This window comes from Betta splendens, chromosome 22 (assembly GCF_900634795.4).
Source record: "Betta splendens chromosome 22, fBetSpl5.4, whole genome shotgun sequence".
Classification (NCBI taxonomy): Eukaryota; Metazoa; Chordata; class Actinopteri; order Anabantiformes; family Osphronemidae; genus Betta; species Betta splendens.
Window position 1 is genome coordinate 8,097,443 of NC_040900.2, and position 20,971 is coordinate 8,118,413.

General features: G+C 45.1%; 3 protein-coding genes across 4 annotated transcripts; 1 reads left to right on the top strand and 2 right to left on the bottom strand.

Moving 5' to 3' along the window:
- Nucleotides 1-57: 57 nt before the first annotated feature.
- On the bottom strand, nt 58-2,957 carry ccdc170 (coiled-coil domain containing 170). Its single transcript, XM_029139385.3, has 8 exons — nt 2,518-2,957; nt 2,195-2,374; nt 1,814-2,104; nt 1,493-1,693; nt 1,222-1,395; nt 898-1,140; nt 471-674; nt 58-356 (listed from the first exon to the last, which is right to left on the bottom strand). The coding sequence occupies exons 1-8, from the start codon at nt 2,572-2,574 to the stop codon at nt 84-86; spliced, it is 1,623 nt and encodes a 540-aa protein (XP_028995218.1). The 5' UTR covers nt 2,575-2,957; the 3' UTR covers nt 58-83.
- A 26-nt stretch (nt 2,958-2,983) lies between these two features.
- rmnd1 (required for meiotic nuclear division 1 homolog) lies at nt 2,984-6,507 on the top strand. 2 transcript variants are annotated; one of them, XM_029139397.2, is made up of 12 exons: nt 2,984-3,083; nt 3,403-3,865; nt 3,946-4,051; nt 4,155-4,230; nt 4,456-4,495; nt 4,580-4,680; nt 4,767-4,873; nt 5,003-5,067; nt 5,548-5,624; nt 5,774-5,894; nt 5,978-6,094; nt 6,178-6,507. In XM_029139397.2, the coding sequence occupies exons 2-12, from the start codon at nt 3,452-3,454 to the stop codon at nt 6,208-6,210; spliced, it is 1,257 nt and encodes a 418-aa protein (XP_028995230.1). In that variant the 5' UTR covers nt 2,984-3,083; nt 3,403-3,451; the 3' UTR covers nt 6,211-6,507. The 2 variants fall into 2 exon arrangements, with proteins under 2 accessions (XP_028995230.1, XP_028995232.1); XM_029139399.1 differs by lacking the exon at nt 2,984-3,083 and having other exon boundaries at nt 3,411-3,552; nt 3,626-3,865.
- On the bottom strand, nt 6,454-18,988 carry akap12a (A kinase (PRKA) anchor protein 12a). Its single transcript, XM_029139294.3, has 4 exons — nt 18,434-18,988; nt 16,613-16,712; nt 7,553-16,459; nt 6,454-7,462 (listed from the first exon to the last, which is right to left on the bottom strand). The coding sequence occupies exons 1-3, from the start codon at nt 18,530-18,532 to the stop codon at nt 7,587-7,589; spliced, it is 9,072 nt and encodes a 3,023-aa protein (XP_028995127.1). The 5' UTR covers nt 18,533-18,988; the 3' UTR covers nt 6,454-7,462; nt 7,553-7,586.
- Between the last annotated feature and the right edge of the window lie 1,983 nt (nt 18,989-20,971).

A 20,971-nucleotide genomic window follows, 5' to 3' on the forward strand; every position in this document is an offset into this window, starting at 1 on the left:
CAGGAAGCTTGAATATATATTTTTGCTATATTCTTTATTATAGACTGCCAAAATCCTGGAGCAGCCAAACAAATGTGGGTTTGTTAAATAGGTAGTGCATCTTCTGGACAGACAGACCTCAAAGCAGAAACATCCAGCGAGGAACCCACAGGAAGATCCTGGATTTGGGGGAGATGAGGCCTCTGGTGAGTAGGACAGTGCCAGGGCAGATTCCCATGGTGATGAAGGTGGTGGTGGTGGTGGTGTTGAGCGTGAAGAACCGTCTCCAGCAATTTAATGATTTCACAGTTTGGGTGAATCAAGGCATTGGCGTCTAGACCAAGCATCTGGGAGACGACCAGGCGGAAATCCACCAGCTAAAAAAGCAATAAAACGCTCCAATAATTCATAATGTGACAGCTGGAACTCTCGAAATGCTTTAATCAGAGGACGTGAGTGTCTAACGGGAGCTGACGGCGTTTGGTCCTCACCTCTCGCTCCCTCTCAGACAGCAGCGCCAGGCTCTGCCTCAGGCTGCTGAGCTGCTGCTGATCGTCCCTGCTCCTCATCTCTCTGCTCTGTAGGTCTGAGCTCACTGAGCTCAGCTTCTTCTCCAGCTTGCTCCTCCCCTCCACCAGCTGATCCGCTCTCTTTTTCTGCTCCTGCATGGCCTGACTCTGTTCCAGGACTTTCAACTTGGCACGTCAGACACAGGTGTTTAGTGAAACGACCGTTACTCGAGGAGATAATGTTGTTTCTCTCAAATACATGAAAATAACTGTTATAACTGTTTATTTCAAAGGCAACTTGCTTTTAGATGATTGGTTCAAAATAAAAAAAAATCTTTCCATCCTCCCATACTGAAAAAAGAACCCTCTAAACATTATGCACTGAAAATGCAACCCTCTTGCCCTCTACCTTGAGCTCATTAGTGTGGGAGAGCTGGGCCTTGAGCTCAGTGTTGGACAGCTTTGTGGCCTTTAGCTCGTTTTGCAGACGCTCCAGTTTCCTCTGGAGTCTCCGCGCCTCCAGACGACCCTCCTCCTGCTCCGCAGATAGAGCTGATCGGCTCCTCCTCTCCTCCTCCAGCTCTGAGACCTTCTTCCTTAGGAACTGGATGTGAAGCCCTTTGCTCTCCAGCTGCTCCTTGTGCGACTTTAACTGGACACGGGAAATATTTTCATAATAGATACCAATAATTTGCATATGCTCTTTTTTAGCACCAGTAACAGCGTTGGCTACCTTTCGCTGCAGACTGAAGGTCAAACTCTTGTTCTCCACTAGAGCAGTTCCTTCTTGTTTAACAAGTTGCTCTGCACGTGACAGAATGAGTTTCAGCCTCATGTCGAAACCTATATCTGCAGCAATACTGTCCACCTTCATCTTCTCTGCCAGCTGTTCCAGGAACTCCTCATACTGCAAAAACAACTAGTAAATAAACCTTTGAAATTTGCCGCAGGACCTGGAATGAAAGTCCACCTCATTTGCTTTGTGTCTCGTTCTTGTGACTCACTTGCTGTTTGCTGTGCCGCAGCCCGTCGCGGTGCACGTCCGCGTTCAGGAGCTCCGTTTCCAGACCCTGCAGTCTCTCCCTCAGGTCCTGCACCTGCTGCTCCGCAAGCTGAGCGCGCTGCAGTGCTCCGTGCTGGAGCTCCGTGCGCTCGTGCAGCTCCCGGGAGACGTGAGACAGCCTGGTCTCCAGCTCGGTCATGGTCTGCACAGGTCAGTGGGCCGATTACTAAAACCTCATTTAAAAATGAAGTACTGTTTGAAATGTTTAGTAAAGAAGGAGATACAATGGAGAGAGATGCATGTGGAAACAGCACTCGCTCACCGTATCCAGTTTCTGTAAAATGTCTCTCTCCGTGGGCAGAATGACATTTTCGGACGTGACTTGCAGCACACCTGATACTTTTTTTAAGAAGGTTCGTAGTTTCTCTTCAGCTGCCTGTGTGTCTTCCTGGCTGGCGTGGAGCCTTCTTTCAAGCTCCTTCACCTGTTTCTCCAGACAGCTTGACTCCCGTCTCGCGGCATCCATCACTCTTCTGCTGGCCTCAAGTCTCTCTGTTAAGGTGTGTGTCTCCATTTCCACACTTCTCCTTCCCACCACCAGGCCGTCCATCTCCTACAGGAAACAAAATACCACAAAGGGCCACACATCTCTTGTCAAATATAATACTAAACTAAAAGCCTCTGTTGGTGGGGTTTGACGTACCACTTTGAGCGAATCCAGTGCAGCTGCGCTGTTTGCAGCCTTCCTCCTCTCTTGGTCCAGCTCAGCCACCAGCCTCAGCACCGTCTCTCTGCTAGCTTTACACTCCACCTCACAGGACTTCACGCTCTCCTCTAGCACAGCAATTCTCATCTTCAGCCTCTCTTTCTCATTAGACTCCACCTGAAATAGGTTAGAAACGCTCTCATTAATAATTTATATTTATTTCAATTCTGGAAAAGATGAATCCTCATCAAAAATATGTATTACGTTAATGTACATTTTGTCCTTTATAAGGTTAATGCCTTGTTGTTGTGTTACTTTACCTCATCAGAGTTTTCCAAAACTTCCATAATTGAAGATCTTGCAGGTGAAGTGTACATGTACAGCAGATACCTGTTTCTGTTTTAGAGAAATCTCCTGGCAACACCAAACACAAACACAAGCTGTTCTGGACTTTATCACAGGGGGGCTGTAACTGGACACAGAATCACACTACATCTTTGAACATCAAACCAAATAAATGGAACAGGAATATTAATATTAACAGTAAATGTGATGATAAAATTTAGAATAAAGCTGATGGGGATGTCAATCAAGTTTGTCCTGAGCTTAAACTTGTAGGAAGCCTCTTTTATGTGACTCGCTTGAGGATGTGGCTTCACAACATCTTAATTTGCCAAGTTTAATTTCTTCGCTGTTTACTCTATAAAAACATCCATTACATTTTAGAAAATGACCTTGGTATCATTTCTCGCCGGTCGTTTTTTTTTAAATAACGCCTGGCAGTCAGCGTTCAGGGAACGAGGCGCATTATTATTACGTCATCCCAAACAGGAAGTAAGCGACAACCTCTATTAGCAAACACGCCTCCTTGGGTTGTCATGTGAAGGTACAGTAAAGTTATCTCTTTTTACATAATGCTTGTTTTAGGTGTTGTTGGCAGAACCGTATCGTCAGCCTGTTTAAAATCGTTGTGCTTTGACTGGTAGCTTATAGCTAATATGTTAATACCAACGCTTTCTGGCGTTAATACAAAGAAATTGCATACGTATTATATTAGTTAGTAACTTCTGGGGTCTTGTAAAATGACTTAAACCCACCCAGCATAATATGGAATGTTCACACTGTAGACTGGCCGGTTCTTCATGTAATTTATTTACACAAATACTCGTTGCTTGCTAATTATTGATATTATATATGTCATTTAGGTGAACTAGGACGTTTCCTGTGTTACACCGCACTTGCTTCACTGAGAGGATGCTGCTCCGGACCCTGTGGTTCCGACTGGGATCTGTTGGCAGGACACCAGTCTGCATCCGTGTCTCGGCCAGTTTCTCTTCATCAGTCCAGCCACACAAGTATGAATCAAAGCACAGGACTCTCTTCACCTGCTCTGACCCAGGAATCTTTACACGAAGCTATTGCTTCCAGACCCCACTCCAGATGTGTAGGAGACATTCACTCCCTGCTGCAGCTGGTAGTCCCTTAATAGATCCTAGGATGCTGGCTGTGTTTAAAGGTGGGCACAAGTGTTTCTATTCGTCAGACCTCATGAAGTCAGTGTTGAAACCAAGTTTAAAACCAGCAGCCACTCCTGGAAAAAGGGTTCCTAAAGGACCAAGAACTAAGCAACCATCCAGAGCTAATCAGCCATCCCAGAGTGTGGACAAGGTAACTCAGCTTGATCACTCATTCAGATATATCTTGTGTTTTGCCTTCATTGACTAATCCAGCCTGTCTTTTCCCTACAGGATATGATGCAGTGTATCGCTTTCGCAACAGCAGATCAGTATCATTTGCCAACACTTTGCCATGACTTAATTACCCACGGTTTCACTGAGTTAGAATTACCCAGAGGTATGAAATTTACAAAATCTACATGTGGAAAACATGTTTACAGGCAATTAGAGTTACGCTTGGAACATCTAACACACCTTTGACAAATGTGTTTTCATTTCAGATGCTGCAAATGTGCTTGTGATAAATACAGACATGGCTGCAAAACCAGATGACAATGCTCTAATGTTCTTCTTCAGGTATAGATCAAATGTAATGCTTCATGTTTTTTTCCAACAGATCATTGAATCATCTATTTTCTTAAGGTGCTGACAGAAACATGTCCCTAGAATCTAGTACCTGCTCTTTGTGATCAAATATTTCCTGATCTTGTTCATATAGGTGATAAGGTCTGTAGTTTTGTAGTACGACTGTGTATGGATTTAACTTGCAAATCCTGTCTGCCCTTAAATCTCACATTTCAGGGAGGGCTCTGTAGTTTTCTGGAATGTGGAAGAGAAAACGGTAAATTCAAATTTATGCAGATAAATGATACTATACCTGTAGTTCTTGGTGCAATGCATAAAAATACCTTTCACTGTCTTACAGATGAAAAATGTGTTGAGAATACTGGAAAACCATGAGATCCAGCCGTATGAAGTAGCATTAGTTCACTGGGAAAATGAAGAAATCAACTACACTGTTGGAGCGTATGTTCTTCTCCGCTTTTGCTTTGTTTCTATGCACTTCCAGAGATTTAGTATTTTGTTTAAAGTATTAGTACTTTCACCCTCAGGGGGAATACAAAGCTTGAACGTGGCAACTTCATTTTGAGTGATGAGATGGATCAGCATGAAGCCGTTCTAGAGAAATTTGCATTTTCGAATGCACTCTGTCTGTCAGGTGAGACCCTACTGTAATTCTACTGTATCTCGGTGCTAATTAAGCACCGGGTTACAGTAGAATTACAGTTTCCTGGTAAAAATCTACTCATTGTCTCTCCTGAGTCTACCGTTGTGTTTTCTGTTCCAGTGAAGCTGGCCATATGGGAAGTGTCATTAGACTATTTTGTGGACTCTATTCAGTCGATTCCCGAGGTACAATGAACACTTACAAGCAAAAAGCAAAACCTCATACATACATAATAGATGTTTTCTAATGGTTTGTTTGTTTGTGTGAGATATTGATCTTACATTCTGACAGCAGGTAGTGGGTGGCAGAAAGCATAAGGACATAAACCCAGTTATACTGATGATTTTAATTGTATGCCAGTCAGGTGCAGTATCTCAGGTTGACTGGTAAATATTATTGGCGCTAGTTAAGTAGGATGAAGGCTGGAGAGCTGGCTGTGGCGCCAACACAGCTGCTTAGCTTCAGAAAATCGCATGTAAAACTAAGCTGCCAAGTATTTGCTTCTCACGTGGGCTGCTTAAAAGTACATTCTATTGTGTTGTGTTGTCAGTTAGGCCTAATTATTTGTGACCGCAGAACCCAGTGATCGGTTTAAAGTGTGTTTACATTTTTTATTATTCTCTAAATGTCTAAGCGTTTCCTGTGATAACATCCTTTTTTCACAGACACTGAAATCTGGTAATAGAGTCAAGTTGTCTTCTTCAGAGGTTATGCAGAAGATAGGAGAGCTTTTCACGCTGAGGTAAACTCACAGTACGAGGTTTTTTTTGAGTGGCGTTAATATTGAGACTCTTTGATTAACTGCTGAGGTTTTGTATCATTATTGCACACTGAGTACCGCATTTGAAAATTTTAAGTATAGCACCTTGTTTCCATCTCCTGTTCTGACAGACACTGTATAAACCTGAGGTCCGACCTGCTCCTAACGCCTGATTTCTACTGGGACCGAGAAAACCTGGAAAAGCTCTACGACAAAACCTGCCAGTTCCTCAGCATCAACCGCAGGGTCAATGTAATGAAACCTGACACGCTTCCATGTGTGTAATAACATGCAGTAGCTTTTATGTGATTATGGTAACTAGTATTTGTTCCCAGGTTATAAACGAGAAGCTGGAGCATTGCACACAGTTGACAGATCTGATGAGGAGCCACCTGAGTGAGAAGCACAGCTTGAGGTTGGAGTGGATGATAGTCATCCTTATTACTATAGAGGTGAGACACTAAGGATGTGGTGTTTAGGACTTCCTAGCCAACTACAGTGGAGGAGTTGTATTGAATATGTTTGTTCCTTGTAGGTAATGTTTGAACTGGCAAAAATGTTCTTCTAAGCTGCTCACCCAACAATTCCCCTAAAATGGGATGAGAAACTACAACAGAAGCTCTGGACTGTGCAAAGGTACTGTCCATAACATGTGACAGTAGTTTCTGACCGGATTATTGGAATGTTGTACTGATATTTTGTTCAGTATCAGTCCCTTGACCTGTAACACATCAACTTGTTGAGTAATCACTTTTTTCGGTCAAATATCAAAAGTTAATTTATGATCACTAGAATAGACAAGAATCATCCATTTTATAAATGTAATCAAAGGATTTTATTAATAAAATGTGACTGTATAAACATAGTTAACTCAGGTTTATTTTTTTCCATTGAGGCATTAGTTAACATCACGTAGAAGATCAGCAAAAATTTTCCATAAAAGTCAGAATATGTGGAAATAAATCCAAAATCTACGCTTGGACACAGCAGCCTGTTGTAACCCTGCTTTCTCTCTAACCCATAACCTGTTAAATACTGGGCGTGCACTTATGCTTTAAAGTCTATACAACAAGCTGCAACATACAAGCTGCTGTGGTTGTGTAACGCTGTGCTGATTACATTTGCATTGCTGATATAGGATAAATATGTAAATGAAGGAGAATGTCTCATGCCTAGAAACCGGTCATTTAAAATAAGCAGCTTGTGGCTTGTTAAGCATGACTACATTTAATGCACTTTACAATAATACTGCTGTTTCTCCAACGCTAAGGCCTTCATATTGCTCTCACATGCATAGATCCTATGAGAAATCACACATGTAATTAACTTGATTAAACAGGCGCTGGTCTCTATATTTAGGTCATATATCAGCAGAAAAGAACGTGTGCTGGACCTGTGTCACTTCCATCATTAATTATCTTTTAAAAATGTCATTATTTTGACAAAAATACTGTCTTAATGTCAAGTTCTGCACACTGTCAAAAAGATTGTCGCCTATAATATGACTTGGTAATGAAATGGTAATTGCACTACATAGTTAATGGCTGAGGTTTATTGAACGATGCCGCTGCATAGTGGATGAAGTTCAGTGTTCTACCTTTAAAATCACACTGCACACCCCCCTGAGAAGTTTAACACCTGTCCAGCGTACGCTGCTCCACCTAGATCCCTCGAACAAATGAAATGTTAGTAATATATTTTAAGTGTTGACATTAAATGTTAGAATATTTTTGGTTAAATGTGTCAAAGCAGCAAAGTTCCTCTGCCACAGGCGTCCGTCCTCTTCCAGGAGCTTCTAACCGCGTTGAGCCACTTCCTGTCTGATTGTTGGGAAAAGAATGCACTGAATTAATTTCCGCGGACCAGACCCTGCAGAGATCATAATTAGAGCAGCGGATGGAGGAACTTACTAGCTGGTGAGGCTGAAGCTGAGCTGAATCGGTCTCAGTCAGTGGGAGCCGTCTTTGCTGCTTCTGGATGCTCCAGTGCGACAGCGAACTCCTCAGCCTCGTTCTCTGTTTCATGCCCAGATTCTGCCTTTTCCTCTTGGTCACTTCCTGTGTGCTCTGCTACTGGTTCCCCCTCGTGCGAGTCCTCCTGAGTTTGTACGTGTTCCTCAGCGTCCACCCACAGGTCCTGCTCGTTCTCGTCCTCTATCTGTTTAACGGGTTCTTCTACTGTGATCTCTTCGTAACAGGCTTCATAGAGTACAGGCTGACTCAGGAACGTCTTGGCTTGCATCACTGCTTTGATCTTGTCTGACTCCAGCTCACTGGGCTTCAGTCTTTCTCCTGACTTCACTTGTTCTACCGGCTGTGCTGCTGCCACCGACTGGATGCCGATGTCCAGTAGTACAGGGCACTTCGTGATCACCGCTCTCTCTGTCGCACTCGGGTTCACGTGTTCTGGCTCGGTGATTTCTGTTGCCTGGACAGTGACGTCGTGCATCTCTGGCTTTTTATTGTTCTCGTGTGCTCCGTCAATCGGTTCTACTGCCTGAATCCCGACCTCTGATACGCTTGATTGTTTCACCGCTTCCGTTCTCTCTGTTGCTGTTGTCTTCGATTGCCCGAACTGAATGTTAAGTTTGAATTCTAAGGAAAGACTTGAAGGTGACTCTAAGTTGCCCATTGATGAGATGACTCCAGTGTTTTGTGGGACCTCTAATCCAGTGTTGCTAACAGTCACAATCTGACTCGTCAAACTTTGTTTATTTTGTGCTTCTTGGTTCATTCTTCTTGTTTCTAACCCCTCTGATGGCGATTTGACCTCTTCAGCTGTGACGCTAGCTTCATTTATTCCGACAGTTGGTTGATCGACTTCATGGGACTTACTTTCAGCCATCTCACTCATTTCGGTCCCATCTTCCTGCTTATGCTCCAAGTTGACGGCTTCATCCTGACCCCTGGTTTGATCCACCTCTATCTCTGGTACGCTTTCCTTCACATGCTGAATCACTTGGTGATGCATTGCCTTGTGTTGTCCTTTCATGGGCTCCTCCTCGGTCTCAGTGGCCGAGAGCTTCTCGGTGACTTCAATGCTTTCATGACAAACGTCTACGGCTTCTTTGGCTTCTGTGACTCCCACCTCAAGCGCCGAGTCCACGCTCATTGCAGCTGACTTCACCTCCACGTCGGCCACCTGCACTCGAATTCTGTGCTTGTCCCCAAACTCCGCTGACGACACGTGCATCGTCACAACCACACTACCTTCTGCTGCGGTCCCGCTCTCGTCATCTGGCACCAACGGCTTGGCGTTCTCCGCCTCCGTTTTCAAATCCAGCTCGCCCACAACCATCTCTACGGATGGTTCGCGCACGTCGGCCGGCTCCTCTGTCAGAACCTCTGGCAGCGCAGGTGAGACCTCCTTCACGTGACACGTGGTCACTTGTGCCACTACCGCGTGCTCGACGGTAGAAGCCTTTGTCTCGAGACCCGGAAGTTCTCCTTCATGTTCTCGCTCCACGAGGCCTCGGACCTCGCTGAGGTGCACCTCGTGTTCAGGCTCATACGTGTCTGTGGCTTTATCCAGAGGCGCTGGGTTCTTCTCAGGAGCCACTGTCTTTTGTAGGACGTGTGCTCTGTTCTTTTCCTCTGCGACAGAAGACACATGAACTGCTGATAATGTTTGGAAACGGCCCACGACTTCGGGGACGCCGTGTTCCTCCTCAAGCTGAACACCCTGTGGGGAAATCTCTGGTGTCTGATCCGTTCTCTCTCCATCCTGGTTCACGTCTCCAGCTCCCTCCTCAGGTTCATCTTTAGCTGAAGCAAGGGCCTCGTCCACACCTGCACTGTTAAGGTCGTCCAGCATTAGTTGCTCTTCAGTTTCTTGAGCAGTAACGCACTCAGCAGTTTCTTTGATGCACCCAGATGCAGATGTTTCTGTTTCAGTGACGACATCTTTCACATCACATAATAATACTTGAACGTGTTCAGTTTTGACACCTCCTCCTGGTTGTACCTCGACCTCCGTGTTGCCTTCAGTTCCTTGTGTTGGTTGACCTGTGACTGCTCCACTTGTGTCTTCTGATTCACCACTACCACTGCCCTCCTGTAAAACTAATTGTGCTACTTGCGCCTCGACGTTAACGTCAGTGAGGGGTTCTGTTTCTTTTTTGGGTTTGTCTGCAGGTGTTTGTGATTCTGCTGTGGCCTCAGATATGGAACTTATTTCATCTCCATCTAATGTTGGTACTTGAGCGGTCTCCACTGCAGGTGTATGTTGGTCATCCTCCACCAGCGGCTTTCTGACTTCACCCTTTGTACCGACTGTGCTTACAGTGAGATGCTCAGTTCTGTCTGTGGACACTGCTTCTGTTGGTTGACTGTCACCTAATAATTTGCTCTCAGGTGTTTGAATGTTTATCATCTCTGAAGCAGGTTTTTGTTCAACTAACACTTTGGCATCTTGCTGATCTTCATGTAGTTCATTTTCCTTTTCTGGCTCAGTGTGAATCTCCGTGGCAGACTCTGATTCCTCTTTGAGCTCATCTGTAACTGCCTCTTCTGGTTTAAAGTCCTCTGATGATGTTGGCATTTGAACGCTGCCCACGTGTGACACTGGTGCACTGGTTTGTTCTTTTATTTCTGATGCTTTTAGTTCAACCTTTTCTTCTGACTCAACATAAAGTTGAGAAACAGGGTCTCCTTCATCTCTGGACTCTGATAATGCTGCTTCCTTTTCAGGAATATGAACACTCCCTGTGTGTGATACTACCACGCTGGTGTTGTCTTCTGCTGTTTCTATTGCTTGCCCGAGTTCAGTATTGACAGCATCTGCGTGTAGTTGATCTTTCTCTTTAGACTCATTGTGAACTTCGCTAACAGGCTCTGTTTCTTCTCTGGACTCATCTGTAACAGCTGATTCTGGTTCAGCAACATTTGTAACTTGTAGCTCCTTTTCTTTTTCTGCCTCAACATGTTGATCTGTACCTGTTCCTGCAGGTGGAGTCTTCTGTAATTGCGGTTCATTTTCAGGTATTTCAATACCACTGATGCCTGAGTCTAATGCAGCTCCTTGTGTTGCCAATGCTTCAGAATCTTCAGTGTGTTCAGGTTTGGCAGCATCTGCTTGTAGTTCTTTTTGTTGTATCTCCACATTTAATCCAGTAACGGGTTGTGGTTCTTCTGTAACTGTCTCTCCTGGTGGAACATCCTCTGATAACGGTACTTTACCCCCAGGTGTTTGAATGCTACCCTCTGAAACCAGTGCTGTTTCTTTTACATCTACAACATCTGGATCTTGCTCATTGGGTTTGACAGCATCTGCTTGTAGTTCTTTCCTTTCTAGCTCTATACTGATTTCATTGACAGTCTCAGATTCCCTTTTGGGTTCTTCTGTAACTGTCTCTCCTGGTGAAACGTCCTCCACTTGAAGTTTAGAATAACTTTCTGGCTCAATGTTGGCTTTGGGGTGAGTGTCATCTGTGCCTCCATCTTCTGGTTCAATGAGCTCTGATGATGGTACTTTACACCCAGCTGTTTGAATGCTGCACTCTGAAACCAGTGCTGTTCTTACTAGAACATCTGGATCTTCCTCATGATCAGATTTGACAGCATCTACTTGTAGTTCTTTCTTTTCTAGCTCCATATTTATTTCAGTGACTGATTCCCCTCTTGGGCCGTCTCTAACTGTCTTGTCCTCTGATACTTCAGCTCTGAATATTTGTTCTGATACTGCTACTTGTTCAGGTTTGGCAGCATCGGCTTGTACTTCTTTCTGTTCTAGTTCTATATTGATTTCAGTGCCAGAATCCGCTTGGGGTTCATCCATAAACGTCTCTGCTGGTGGAACTTCCTCTGAGAAGGGTAAATCCCTTTCACTAATCTGAGTAGTATCTATCTGTTCATCTATTACAGTTTCTTCTTTACCTCTTAAAATTTCCGATACTTGTTCAAGTTTGGCAGCATCTGTTTGTAGTTCTGTCTCCATATTGATTTCAGTGATGAACTCAGATTCCTCTTTGGGTTCATCTGACTCTCCTCGTAGAAGATCCTCCTGAAAGTCATATTCATTTTCTGGTTCAGCATTGGCTTTAGACTGAGGGTCGTCTTTGACCCTTCCATCTGGATTAATGTCCTCTGATAAGGGTACTTCATTTTCACTAATCTGAATAGTACCTATATGTTCATCTATTATTATAGTTTCTTCTTCAGTTTCATCTTCACCTCTGATTATTTCTAAAACTTGAACAGTTTTAGCAGTATCTGCTTGTAGTTCTGTTTGTTCTAGTTCCACATTTATTTCAGTAATGGGTTCCTCTTTGGATTCTTCTGTAACTGTCTCTCCTGGTGGAATGTCCTCTGATAACAGTACTTTACCCCCAGGTGTTTGAATGCTACCCTCTGAAACCAGTGCTGTTTCTTTTACATCTGTAACATCTGGATCTTGCTCATGATCAGGTTTGACAGCATCAGCTTGTAGTTCCTTGCTTTCTAGCTCCACAGTGATTTCGGTGACCAGCTCAGATTTCTCCTTGGGTTCATCTATAACTGTCTTTCCTGGTGGAACGTCCTCTGCTTCAAGTTGATATTTGTTTTCTGGCTCAGCGTTGACTTCAGTGTGAGGGTCATCTGTGCCTCCCTCTTCTGGTTCAATGTCTTCTGATAGTGTTTCACCCCCAGGTGTTTGAATGCTACCCTCTGAAACATGTGCTGTTTCTTTTATATCTGAAACATCTGTATCTTGCTCATGATCAGGTTTGGCAGCATCTGCTTGTAGTTCTTTTTGTTCTAGCTCCATATTTATTTCAGTAACAGGTTCCTCTTGGGGTTCTTCCGTAACCGTGTCTCCTGGTGGAACGTCCTCTGATAACGGCACTTTACCCCCAGGTGTTTGAATGCTACACTCTGAAACCAAAACCGTCTCTTTCACATCTAAAACATCTGGATCTTGCACATGATCAGATTTGACAGCATCTGCTTGTAGCTTATTTTTCTCTTCCGTGTTGACATGAGCTTCAATGACAGGTTCTCTTTCTTCTCTGGGCTCATCTGTCTCTGCCTCTTCTGCTTTCATCTTTTTGGATAATGTCACTTCTTTTTCAGGAACGTGAGTAGTGCTTGTCTGTGATGGTAGTGCAGATGCTTGTTTTTGTAGTATTTCTTGTCCATATTCCTTTTTTAGAGACTCAGGTTGGTCTTCTTGTTCTTCACTAACAGTTTCTGCTGAAGCAGTGTCCTCTGAAAGCACCACTTTCTTTTTTAGGGTTTGAATGTTGTCTTTCTCAGAATCCCTGATGTTAGTTTGTCCATCTAATACCTCTGGTGCTGTACCATGTTCACACTCTGCTTGTAGTTCATTTTTCATTTCTAGATTTGCGTTTAATTCAAGGAGAGACTCCGGATGACTTTTGGGTTCATCTGTAACTTCTATTTCTGCTTTAATCTCCACTGATAATACTTCTTCTTTTTCGGTTATTTGAATACTTCTTATCTGTGGATCTGCTACAGGGCCTTGTACATTGTGTACTTCAGGTTCTTGGTCATCTTCTGCTTTTGAAGAATCTGCCTGTTCTTTCATTTCTGACTCAGTCTCAGGGAGAGGCTCTTTGCATTGATCTGTAACAGCCTCCTCTGGTTGAACGCTGTGTGATGTTTGTTCTTCCCTTCCAAGTGTTTCCGTATCTAGTGTAGCTTCATGCGCAGCAAAGACTTGATCGTGTTCCGTTTTCACAGCATCTGTCCGTATTTTATCTTCCTTTTCTGGTTCAGGGTGGACTTCAGGAACAGGCTCAGGTTCATCTGTAACTGGAGCATTTTCTGGTAATGCTACTTGTTTTTCACATTTTTGGATTCCACTGTGGTCTGAATCCAATGCAGCAGGAGCCTTATCTTCATCTTCCTTTTCCAGTTCAACATCTTCTTCAACCGTCACTTCGTCCACAGCTGGAATCTCCTCTGCTGCTGTGTTTTCAGGTGGTTCAACAATATCTTCCTCTGAACCACCCGTGTCTTTTTCAGCAGCTGCTAACTCTTGCAGTTCTTCTACCACTTCTACACTTGATTGCTCTTGATGACCAGCTTCAAGCTGAGCAGTCAGTTTCTGCACAATTTCACCTTGGGCTTCTAACAAAGTTTGGGCTTCTAACAAAGTTTGGACTTCCTGCGTGACAGCACCATCTAAAATCTCTGTTTGCAAGGTCTCTGTTTCAGCTTGATGCGCTTCAACGATACAACATTCAACGGTCTCTTGTCCTTCGGACAGATTCTCTGCGGATGCTTCGTATTCAGCTTGGTGTTTCATCAGCTCTTGGCTCTTGTTGGCTCTTGCACTTTCTAGCTCGATGCTTTCTTCTGTTTGTGTGACACTGACCTCATGTATGTCATCCACCGCGCTTTCCGCGGCGTCGAGCTTGGTGGGAACTTCAGACACGATCTCAGTGTAAACCACTTCGTTGACCTCGGCTATGCTCTCTGTTTGCGCCGTTGCTGCGTGTTTCTTAATTTCATCCAGTACTTCCACGTTCAGCCCAGTCTTGAAGGCGGTTGCGTCTGACCTCCTGTGTATCTCCAGCATGGTTGGCTGCTGCTTTACAAAGCCTTCTAGTATCTGGCATGAAACGGAAGCGACTATTCTCTCTGAGCTGACCTCGTCCGAGCACAGTGGGTCTGCCTTTGTGCTCGCAGAGATGTTTTCAGCAACCTGCTGCAGGAGCACCTCCGTGTCTTTCACGTCGTACTCGACTGGGACTGGCGTCGTGTTTCCAGATGTTTTTGAAGAATCCGATAATTGGGAAAGTGCTGAGATCATTTCTGTGTCATCTGCCATTGTGACATCCACGGGCTCTGGTGCCGTAATGGCCTCAGATGTGATCTCTATCAGATCCTCTGCTATGGTGTCGTCTCTGGCTGGCTGTTCGGGGACTGAACCTGGGGTGACCATGGTCTCGGTAATTATGCCCTCCTCTGGAATATCGCTGAGTTGCTGATGTTTGCTGATTAGATCTGTCACCTCATCTGTTTCTTCCTCTAAAGCTGCAGGGGCTGCAGGTGCATTATTTTCGAAAGCATCCTCATTGTCTTGGACCGGCTTTGCTTCACTTTGAAGACTCTCTCCTGGTTCAGTCGTCTTGTCAATGTCCTCCTGGGGTTTAAAGTCTGCTTCCATTGATATGTGGCTTTCTATGTCTGCATATGTTTCTAGATGAACACCTGTGTCATCTTCATCAAACTCAGACAATGGGACCACAGCTGGTGTCTCTGAGTCTTCGTCACATGAAGCAACCTCCTTATCAGCCTCATCTGAAGACACATAGTCCTGCTTTTCAGCAGGCCTCCTCTTCTTTTGTCCTGGTAGAAGCTTCTTTAATGAAAAGGATGAATCCTCTTGAGCAGCTTCACCATCAGACTGGAGGTCCTCATCCCTGGCCTTCCTCTTGGGAGTGACTAGTTTTTTAATTGATCTCCATGTTGAGCCACCATCACTCTCTGAAGCACTTCCTTCATGTTTGGAAGGAGCGGTTGGACTTTTATCCATCTCAATCGAGCTTTCTACTGGTGATTCTTTCTTCCTGTTGTCACTCTCTTCCTGTGGCTTTTCGTCTTCGGAGTCTGATGTCTTTCGGCTTCGACTTCGGCTTCTTCTTCGTCCAGACCCGCACAACACAGCCTCCCATGAAACAGACGAATCCTTTCTCTTCCTGTTTTCCTCTGTGCTGTTGTCTGACATCTGCTCGCCTTCACTAGACTTTGATTCCTGCGCTAAACCTGACGTTTGTGTCTCTTCATTAGTTAAGGACGACCTCTTCATGCGCTTTTTAGGAGTCATGAGTTTCTTGAAAGACGCCCACGCGCCATCTTCTTCTCCTGCAGGACTTTCTGCTTTCTGAGTTTCAGCTGCGTCAGTCGATGGCGGGAGCTGATTCGAGACATACTCTCCGGAGTCAGACAGCTTTGCATCACTTGATTTCCGTTCTCCCTGTTTTTTGAATGGTTTCTTGAAGCTAGAACCTGACAGGAGCTTTTTAAGTGGGCTGGCTTGAACTTTATCCTTCTCTTGAGAGCTGATAATGTCAAGCTCATTCACAATAATCGCTGGTTCTGTAGAAGGCGATTTGCCTTCATCCACTGGAGCTGGTGCTGCAGACAAGACCTCGTCTTTTAGTCCGTTTTCTTTCTGTTGCGTCTGAACGGCATCTGTCTCAGCGCTTGGACCGACCTCTTTACCTTCTGTTGTCTCTGTGACCTCCTCCTGGCGCATGTCTACCAGTTCTTTCTCCGCTGTCTCATCTACAGATTTCTTCTTCTTGCGCAGTCCAGAAAAGATTCCAGTAAACAGGTTTTTCCTTTTGACTGGAGACACGACCGTCTCTCCTTCAGACGTGGCAGTTTGTTGTCCGCTTTCATCGTCGCCTGCAGGTGCAGGTTCGGTTGCTTCCCCTTTGGTTTCCGCAGTCTTCTCCTCTTGAACGTCCTCTGATTTGATGCCAGTCAGGGTTGGACATTTTGAGTCATGATCATGAGGCTCCTGTTCTGTATTTGGAGCCATATCAATTTCAGCATTCTTACTTGCATCTTCCTTTGCTGTTTCAGCAGGTCCTTCTGGTCGTGTTGACTCTTCCTTAGTTGCGTCATCAGACACATCTGCAACCACATCATCTTTTTCAGCCGAGCCTCTCTTTACTGTCACTTTCACGTTAATATTACTGAAAAGCCTCCTGAAGCTTTTGTTGATGTCATTGTGCTTTGCGTCCATTTCAATCGTTTCCAGGGTGACTCCTTCATTTGCATCGACTTCATTAGGTGATTCATGTTCATTAATTTCTTTAGGAGACTTTCCTGCCGCTGAAACAGCTTCATCTGGGGAAACAACAGCTAAACCGCAAATATGAAATATTAAAACACATTGTGAGGAATGTAACGGGAAGATCACACAGATGAAATTTTATCTTGCGACAGTGAGCGCGTTGAAACGCTGCTGACATTGTGTGAGTGCAGTAATGCTTACAGCAGCGTATGAGTACCCACCGTCTGCACCGACCTCTTCCTCACAGGGACTCTTTATTCCTGCTACTGTCGCGTCTGCTTTTCCACTGATCTCAGAGATCTGTCCGTTGTTTTTAGGAGACTGAATCAAAAACAGTGAGAAAACACAGATAATGTCTCTAATTACTTGCCAATTATGCAAGTTCAATTAATAGCCATATTTCAGCTGTCATTGTTAAACATTTTTGAGTGACAGAAAGCACACACTGATGAAAATGTATAGCACAGTACTCAAACCTAATCCTCTGGAATTACCAAACCACATTTTTCAATCCGCGATCAACTGAGCTTCAGAACCCTGTTTTGTAAACAAACAACAGTTCGGTCAGTGTTGGTTGAACGTGACGGTCACCTCACTGTTTAAAGGCCCCGATTGTCCCGATCTCAAATACGTGAGTCAGATTAGCCGGTAAAGTCTGAGCAGGGGTTAGCCAACAAGAAATATGTCTTTCAACTAGACTGGGACGTGGAAAAACAGCTCAGAATCCCTGTTGGGCTCATGTTGCACGTGTTCATTCATTAGGCCTGTTAAGATGCACCACTTACTGTACTTCCTGTGCTGGATTTACAAATGTAAGAGCTTTAGAGCAGTTTCAGCGCTGATATCGATTAATCAAATAAAATTAGTCATTTCACTCCAGTACATGTAAACGATAACCGTCCTGTAATTTGAAACACCACTAAATAACAACACTGTGTGGTTGATGTGACCTGGTTCTCTGTGAATAGCTGGTCACCATTACTCACGCATCTAGCCCATGTTAGAGACTGGGAACAGGCATCCCATTGTTTCTAATCATCCTGAGCCAAAACGGCTGAGTGCTGGAAGAGTCCTAGTCAAAGGACTAAAGAGTTCAAAGCTTCATGGACATGAAATAGAACAAATGATGTCGCGTATGAAAATGAACCTAAGGAGCAAACTGCTCAGAAAGCTCATACTGAGACTGGAAATGTTTTTTTTATTTTATTTTCTGACTTAGTTGACAGCTTAAGTAATAAGAAGTTAGGGACCTTATAGCCCATCATTCCATGCAAATCACGCAAGACAGACGTCAACCCAACCTAACTGTAGCTACAAGACATTAATACCTATTCTCTTTCTCCCAGTGCCGTCTGTGGCTTCCTGCTCACCATGACCCAGTGCTCTCATTCTCCACAAATAATCAATGCTTCCCTCTGCTGAGTGCAGCTAAGAGGAAATTCCATCACTTCACTTAGGTTCCTTTAAAGAATGAGAGGTCGTTCTATCTCCACAGTTTCACTTTCCAGATGCAGGGAGCAGGAGTTGACCGGGTCCTCAGAGGACAAGCCACAGCTCAGACCCTCCTGTCGGCCTACAGCTTGAAGGGAACACGTTGTGGTTCTCAATCTTTAAAACATCAATATAGTCAAATCCCAATGTTTATCCCTAACGAGAGAATAATGACTTCATTTTGCAGTAACAGACTGTTAGATGCTCCCTTCCTCTTACAATGCAGCAAAAAAGGCTCAATTCTCTATTCCCCCTGTCATTAATTGTAAACTGTCTGAGTGTAACAGTAGCTGCGTGTGTTCAGTGCAGTTGATTTACACGAGATATGGACTTTTGTCTCGTTAATGGACGTGCTGGCAGCAGACAACGGCACCAAAATCCCCTCTCAGCATTTTCATCACGCGCACATCTCTCCGACTCTTTGCTCCAGACTAAAGTGAGGGTGCGACTAAAAGCCCGCGATGCGGAACCGACAGCGGCGCGTCGTCGTTCATAAAGTTGGTGCTGATCACACGCGTAACTTTCATCCGCCGTCGGGAACGGGATGGTACCTCATCCTCCGCGCGCTCGTGCTGCGCATCATCCGCTCCGCCGCTCTCCTCCGCCGCCGAGTCCTTGTCCTCCCGTTGCGCAGACTGAGCGCCTCCCATCGCCGGAGCTGCAGCGCGTCACCGTCCGGACTGTGGGAACATCCAGAATCGGAGCAAGCGGCGACCGAGGCTGTCCGAGCGACAATGGCGCAGCCCGGACGCGGGGAGAGTCTTTTCTCGTGGCCAAACACCACCTCCCCTGCGGGATCACATGAAGCCTATGAGCCGAGTCTGGCCCCGGTCCGCCTCTCTCTGCATCAAAAAAAAAAAAAAAAAAAAAAAAACGCCTGCAGAGAAAGGATGACGGGAGCAAATCCTTGAGCAACGAGCCTGAAGACGACTCTAACGTTAAATGATGGTCACTTACAGTCAGGGTGCAGCAGCAGCAGCGTCATTGACGCAACACTGTCTGTTGGTTCGTTGGCATCTTCCATTAAAACCAAAATGTGATTAGTTTTATCCACTTTGTTTAACCGTTCCCGCTGCACATTTGGACCAAAATGGTAGAATAACTGGTAGATTTAGAAAAAAAAAACGCACATCACGACGAGTGAATGGTTTTATTATATTATCAAAGCTTGTGCAAATAGTGAAGAATGTAAAGTCAAGCAAAAAGTTTTCCGACAGTCCTAATGTAATAAGAAGATGCGGGCTGAGCGTCCTGCTCGTCCGAACTCCAAGAACCTCAGCACGAGGCTCCTGGAAAAGCTCGACCTTTAAACAAAACGCAGCTCGGAGCTCAAGCTCGGTATCGGCCTGTTCATCTGACATTTACAATAGTAATTGAATGTCCTGTTCGGAAGCTTTGGGGGAATACAACTGGCTTCTGTTTCTGGTTAACGCTGTTTCTAAAGGGCTGCGGGCAATTATTCATCCAGCAGGTGTTTTGATCCTGCAGGGCCCAATGTGATGTCACGTTTTAAGGTTTAAGACGTTAAAGATGCAGAGGATAACTGAGCAGCACAGGGGAGATCAAAACCTCCCGTCCGTGCGGGAAACCTGGATCAAAACTGTAAAATCAGTTAAGACAATAAAATAAAACTTAGTTTTATTAATGGTTCTGACCGCTTGTTCTTAGCCTTGTACTAATAACGCACGTCGGTTTGCCCTTATGTTAACTCAATCATGTCATACTTGTATCTGGTTGATCAATGATTTACTGGTGTTTTCAGTGTGGGAGCAGTTTAAGGGCTCGTTTCTCTTCACCTAGTCATGAAGCCTATAGCTCCGCCAAATAAAACAAACCCATGACAGTCACTCATGTGGATTGGATTAGATGGTTCGAATGAGCGGCACCGTTATGTGAACTTCAGTCCAGCGCTAATAAGCTGAATTCAATTAGCGTCTTCGTGTAACTGGAAACAGCTGATGTTTTCGCCGCTGATCACGCCCGCGTCCTGTAATGAAACACGGGGGGTCTGAGTGAGTCAGACTATTAAATATGAGTTTATGATAACACTGAACCCGATGAGTGTCTCACGCTGTGTTTGTTCGGCGCATGAGACGCCGCCTACAGGTAATTAGTTTTTAATGAACTGGGCGCATTTTCTTTAGGAACACAAGAGCCCGGAGTGCACAAACTCAACCTTTGTCCCTGCGTTTGAGCCGATTTACTGCTCTTAATTGACAAAGCATTCTTGGCATGTTCCACCACGCGCTGCGTGGCGTTCCCCCGCCCTCGGCCTGGTCGCAGAGCTGCACGGAGAGGCCGCGGGTAGAAGTCAGCTGATGGAGCAGAGGCAGCTGCATTTAAACGTCCAACCTGTAACGTCCCACAACATCCAGTCAGTTTTACATTTAAACATAGTTTCCTTTTTCATATCTGGAGTTTCATGGTTTGGTGTTTGACGCTTCAGTTGTGTTAAACTGTGAACTGCGACCTCTGCTGGACAGATGCTGCAGTGAACGTGCTACCGGCTCAACCTCACACTGAAGGTTCAACGTTGTGGGTTCGACAGTGGAAAGTGAATGAATCAGACACCGCCGGCGTTGTGATTCGCCTGGTTCCTCCCCTTCAGCGCCGAAACCCCCCTCGAGAAACCCAGTGACTGTGAGTCAAACGATGGAGGCTGGTGGAAATTAGCGCTCGCGCTCAAACCGCCGCCGGCTGAGGAAATGACTGTATCACACGGCTTCCCACACATCGGGCCGAGCATCTGCGCTCCTTCAAATATGCTGCAGCTGCTTTATCTGGCGCCGTGACTGACGGTCACTTGACAGTTGTTATGTCACCGTGTGACTATATTCACCTCCTCCCGGGGCCAAATGTGATGAAGGCCTGTGGGGTCAGCATCACTTGCTCTCGGGCATCTGTGCTCTGATTCCTCACAGGGTTGAACCTCACGAGGAGAGAGACGTCCTCTGATGCTTTAGTTCCATTCATGCCTCACTGAAGCCACAGTCCTAGTTACAATCCGTTTACACCTTGCTGTTGTGTTTGAGAACTGGTTTGGCCAGCGACAACCACCATATACCGTGCTGGCAGATCTCGTATGTCCA

What these genes read in the sequence shown, in the direction of transcription:
- rmnd1 (XM_029139397.2), top strand. Translation starts at nt 3,452, where the DNA reads ATGCTGCTCCGGACCCTGTGGTTCCGACTGGGATCTGTTGGCAGGACA. An exon ending in ATCAACTACACTGTTGGAGC is followed by an intron (nt 4,681 to 4,766) that starts GTATGTTCTTCT and finishes TTTCACCCTCAG; the next exon opens with GGGGAATACAAAGCTTGAAC. An exon ending in GAATGCACTCTGTCTGTCAG is followed by an intron (nt 4,874 to 5,002) that starts GTGAGACCCTAC and finishes TTTCTGTTCCAG; the next exon opens with TGAAGCTGGCCATATGGGAA.
- ccdc170 (XM_029139385.3), bottom strand. Translation starts at nt 2,574, where the DNA reads ATGTACACTTCACCTGCAAGATCTTCAATTATGGAAGTTTTGGAAAAC. An exon ending in TTTTGGAAAACTCTGATGAG is followed by an intron (nt 2,375 to 2,517) that starts GTAAAGTAACAC and finishes AACCTATTTCAG; the next exon opens with GTGGAGTCTAATGAGAAAGA. An exon ending in CCTTCAGTCTGCAGCGAAAG is followed by an intron (nt 1,141 to 1,221) that starts GTAGCCAACGCT and finishes TCCCGTGTCCAG; the next exon opens with TTAAAGTCGCACAAGGAGCA.
- akap12a (XM_029139294.3), bottom strand. Translation starts at nt 18,532, where the DNA reads ATGGGAGGCGCTCAGTCTGCGCAACGGGAGGACAAGGACTCGGCGGCG. An exon ending in ACGAGCGCGCGGAGGATGAG is followed by an intron (nt 16,713 to 18,433) that starts GTACCATCCCGT and finishes TTTTTGATTCAG; the next exon opens with TCTCCTAAAAACAACGGACA. An exon ending in GGAAGAGGTCGGTGCAGACG is followed by an intron (nt 16,460 to 16,612) that starts GTGGGTACTCAT and finishes TTTGCGGTTTAG; the next exon opens with CTGTTGTTTCCCCAGATGAA.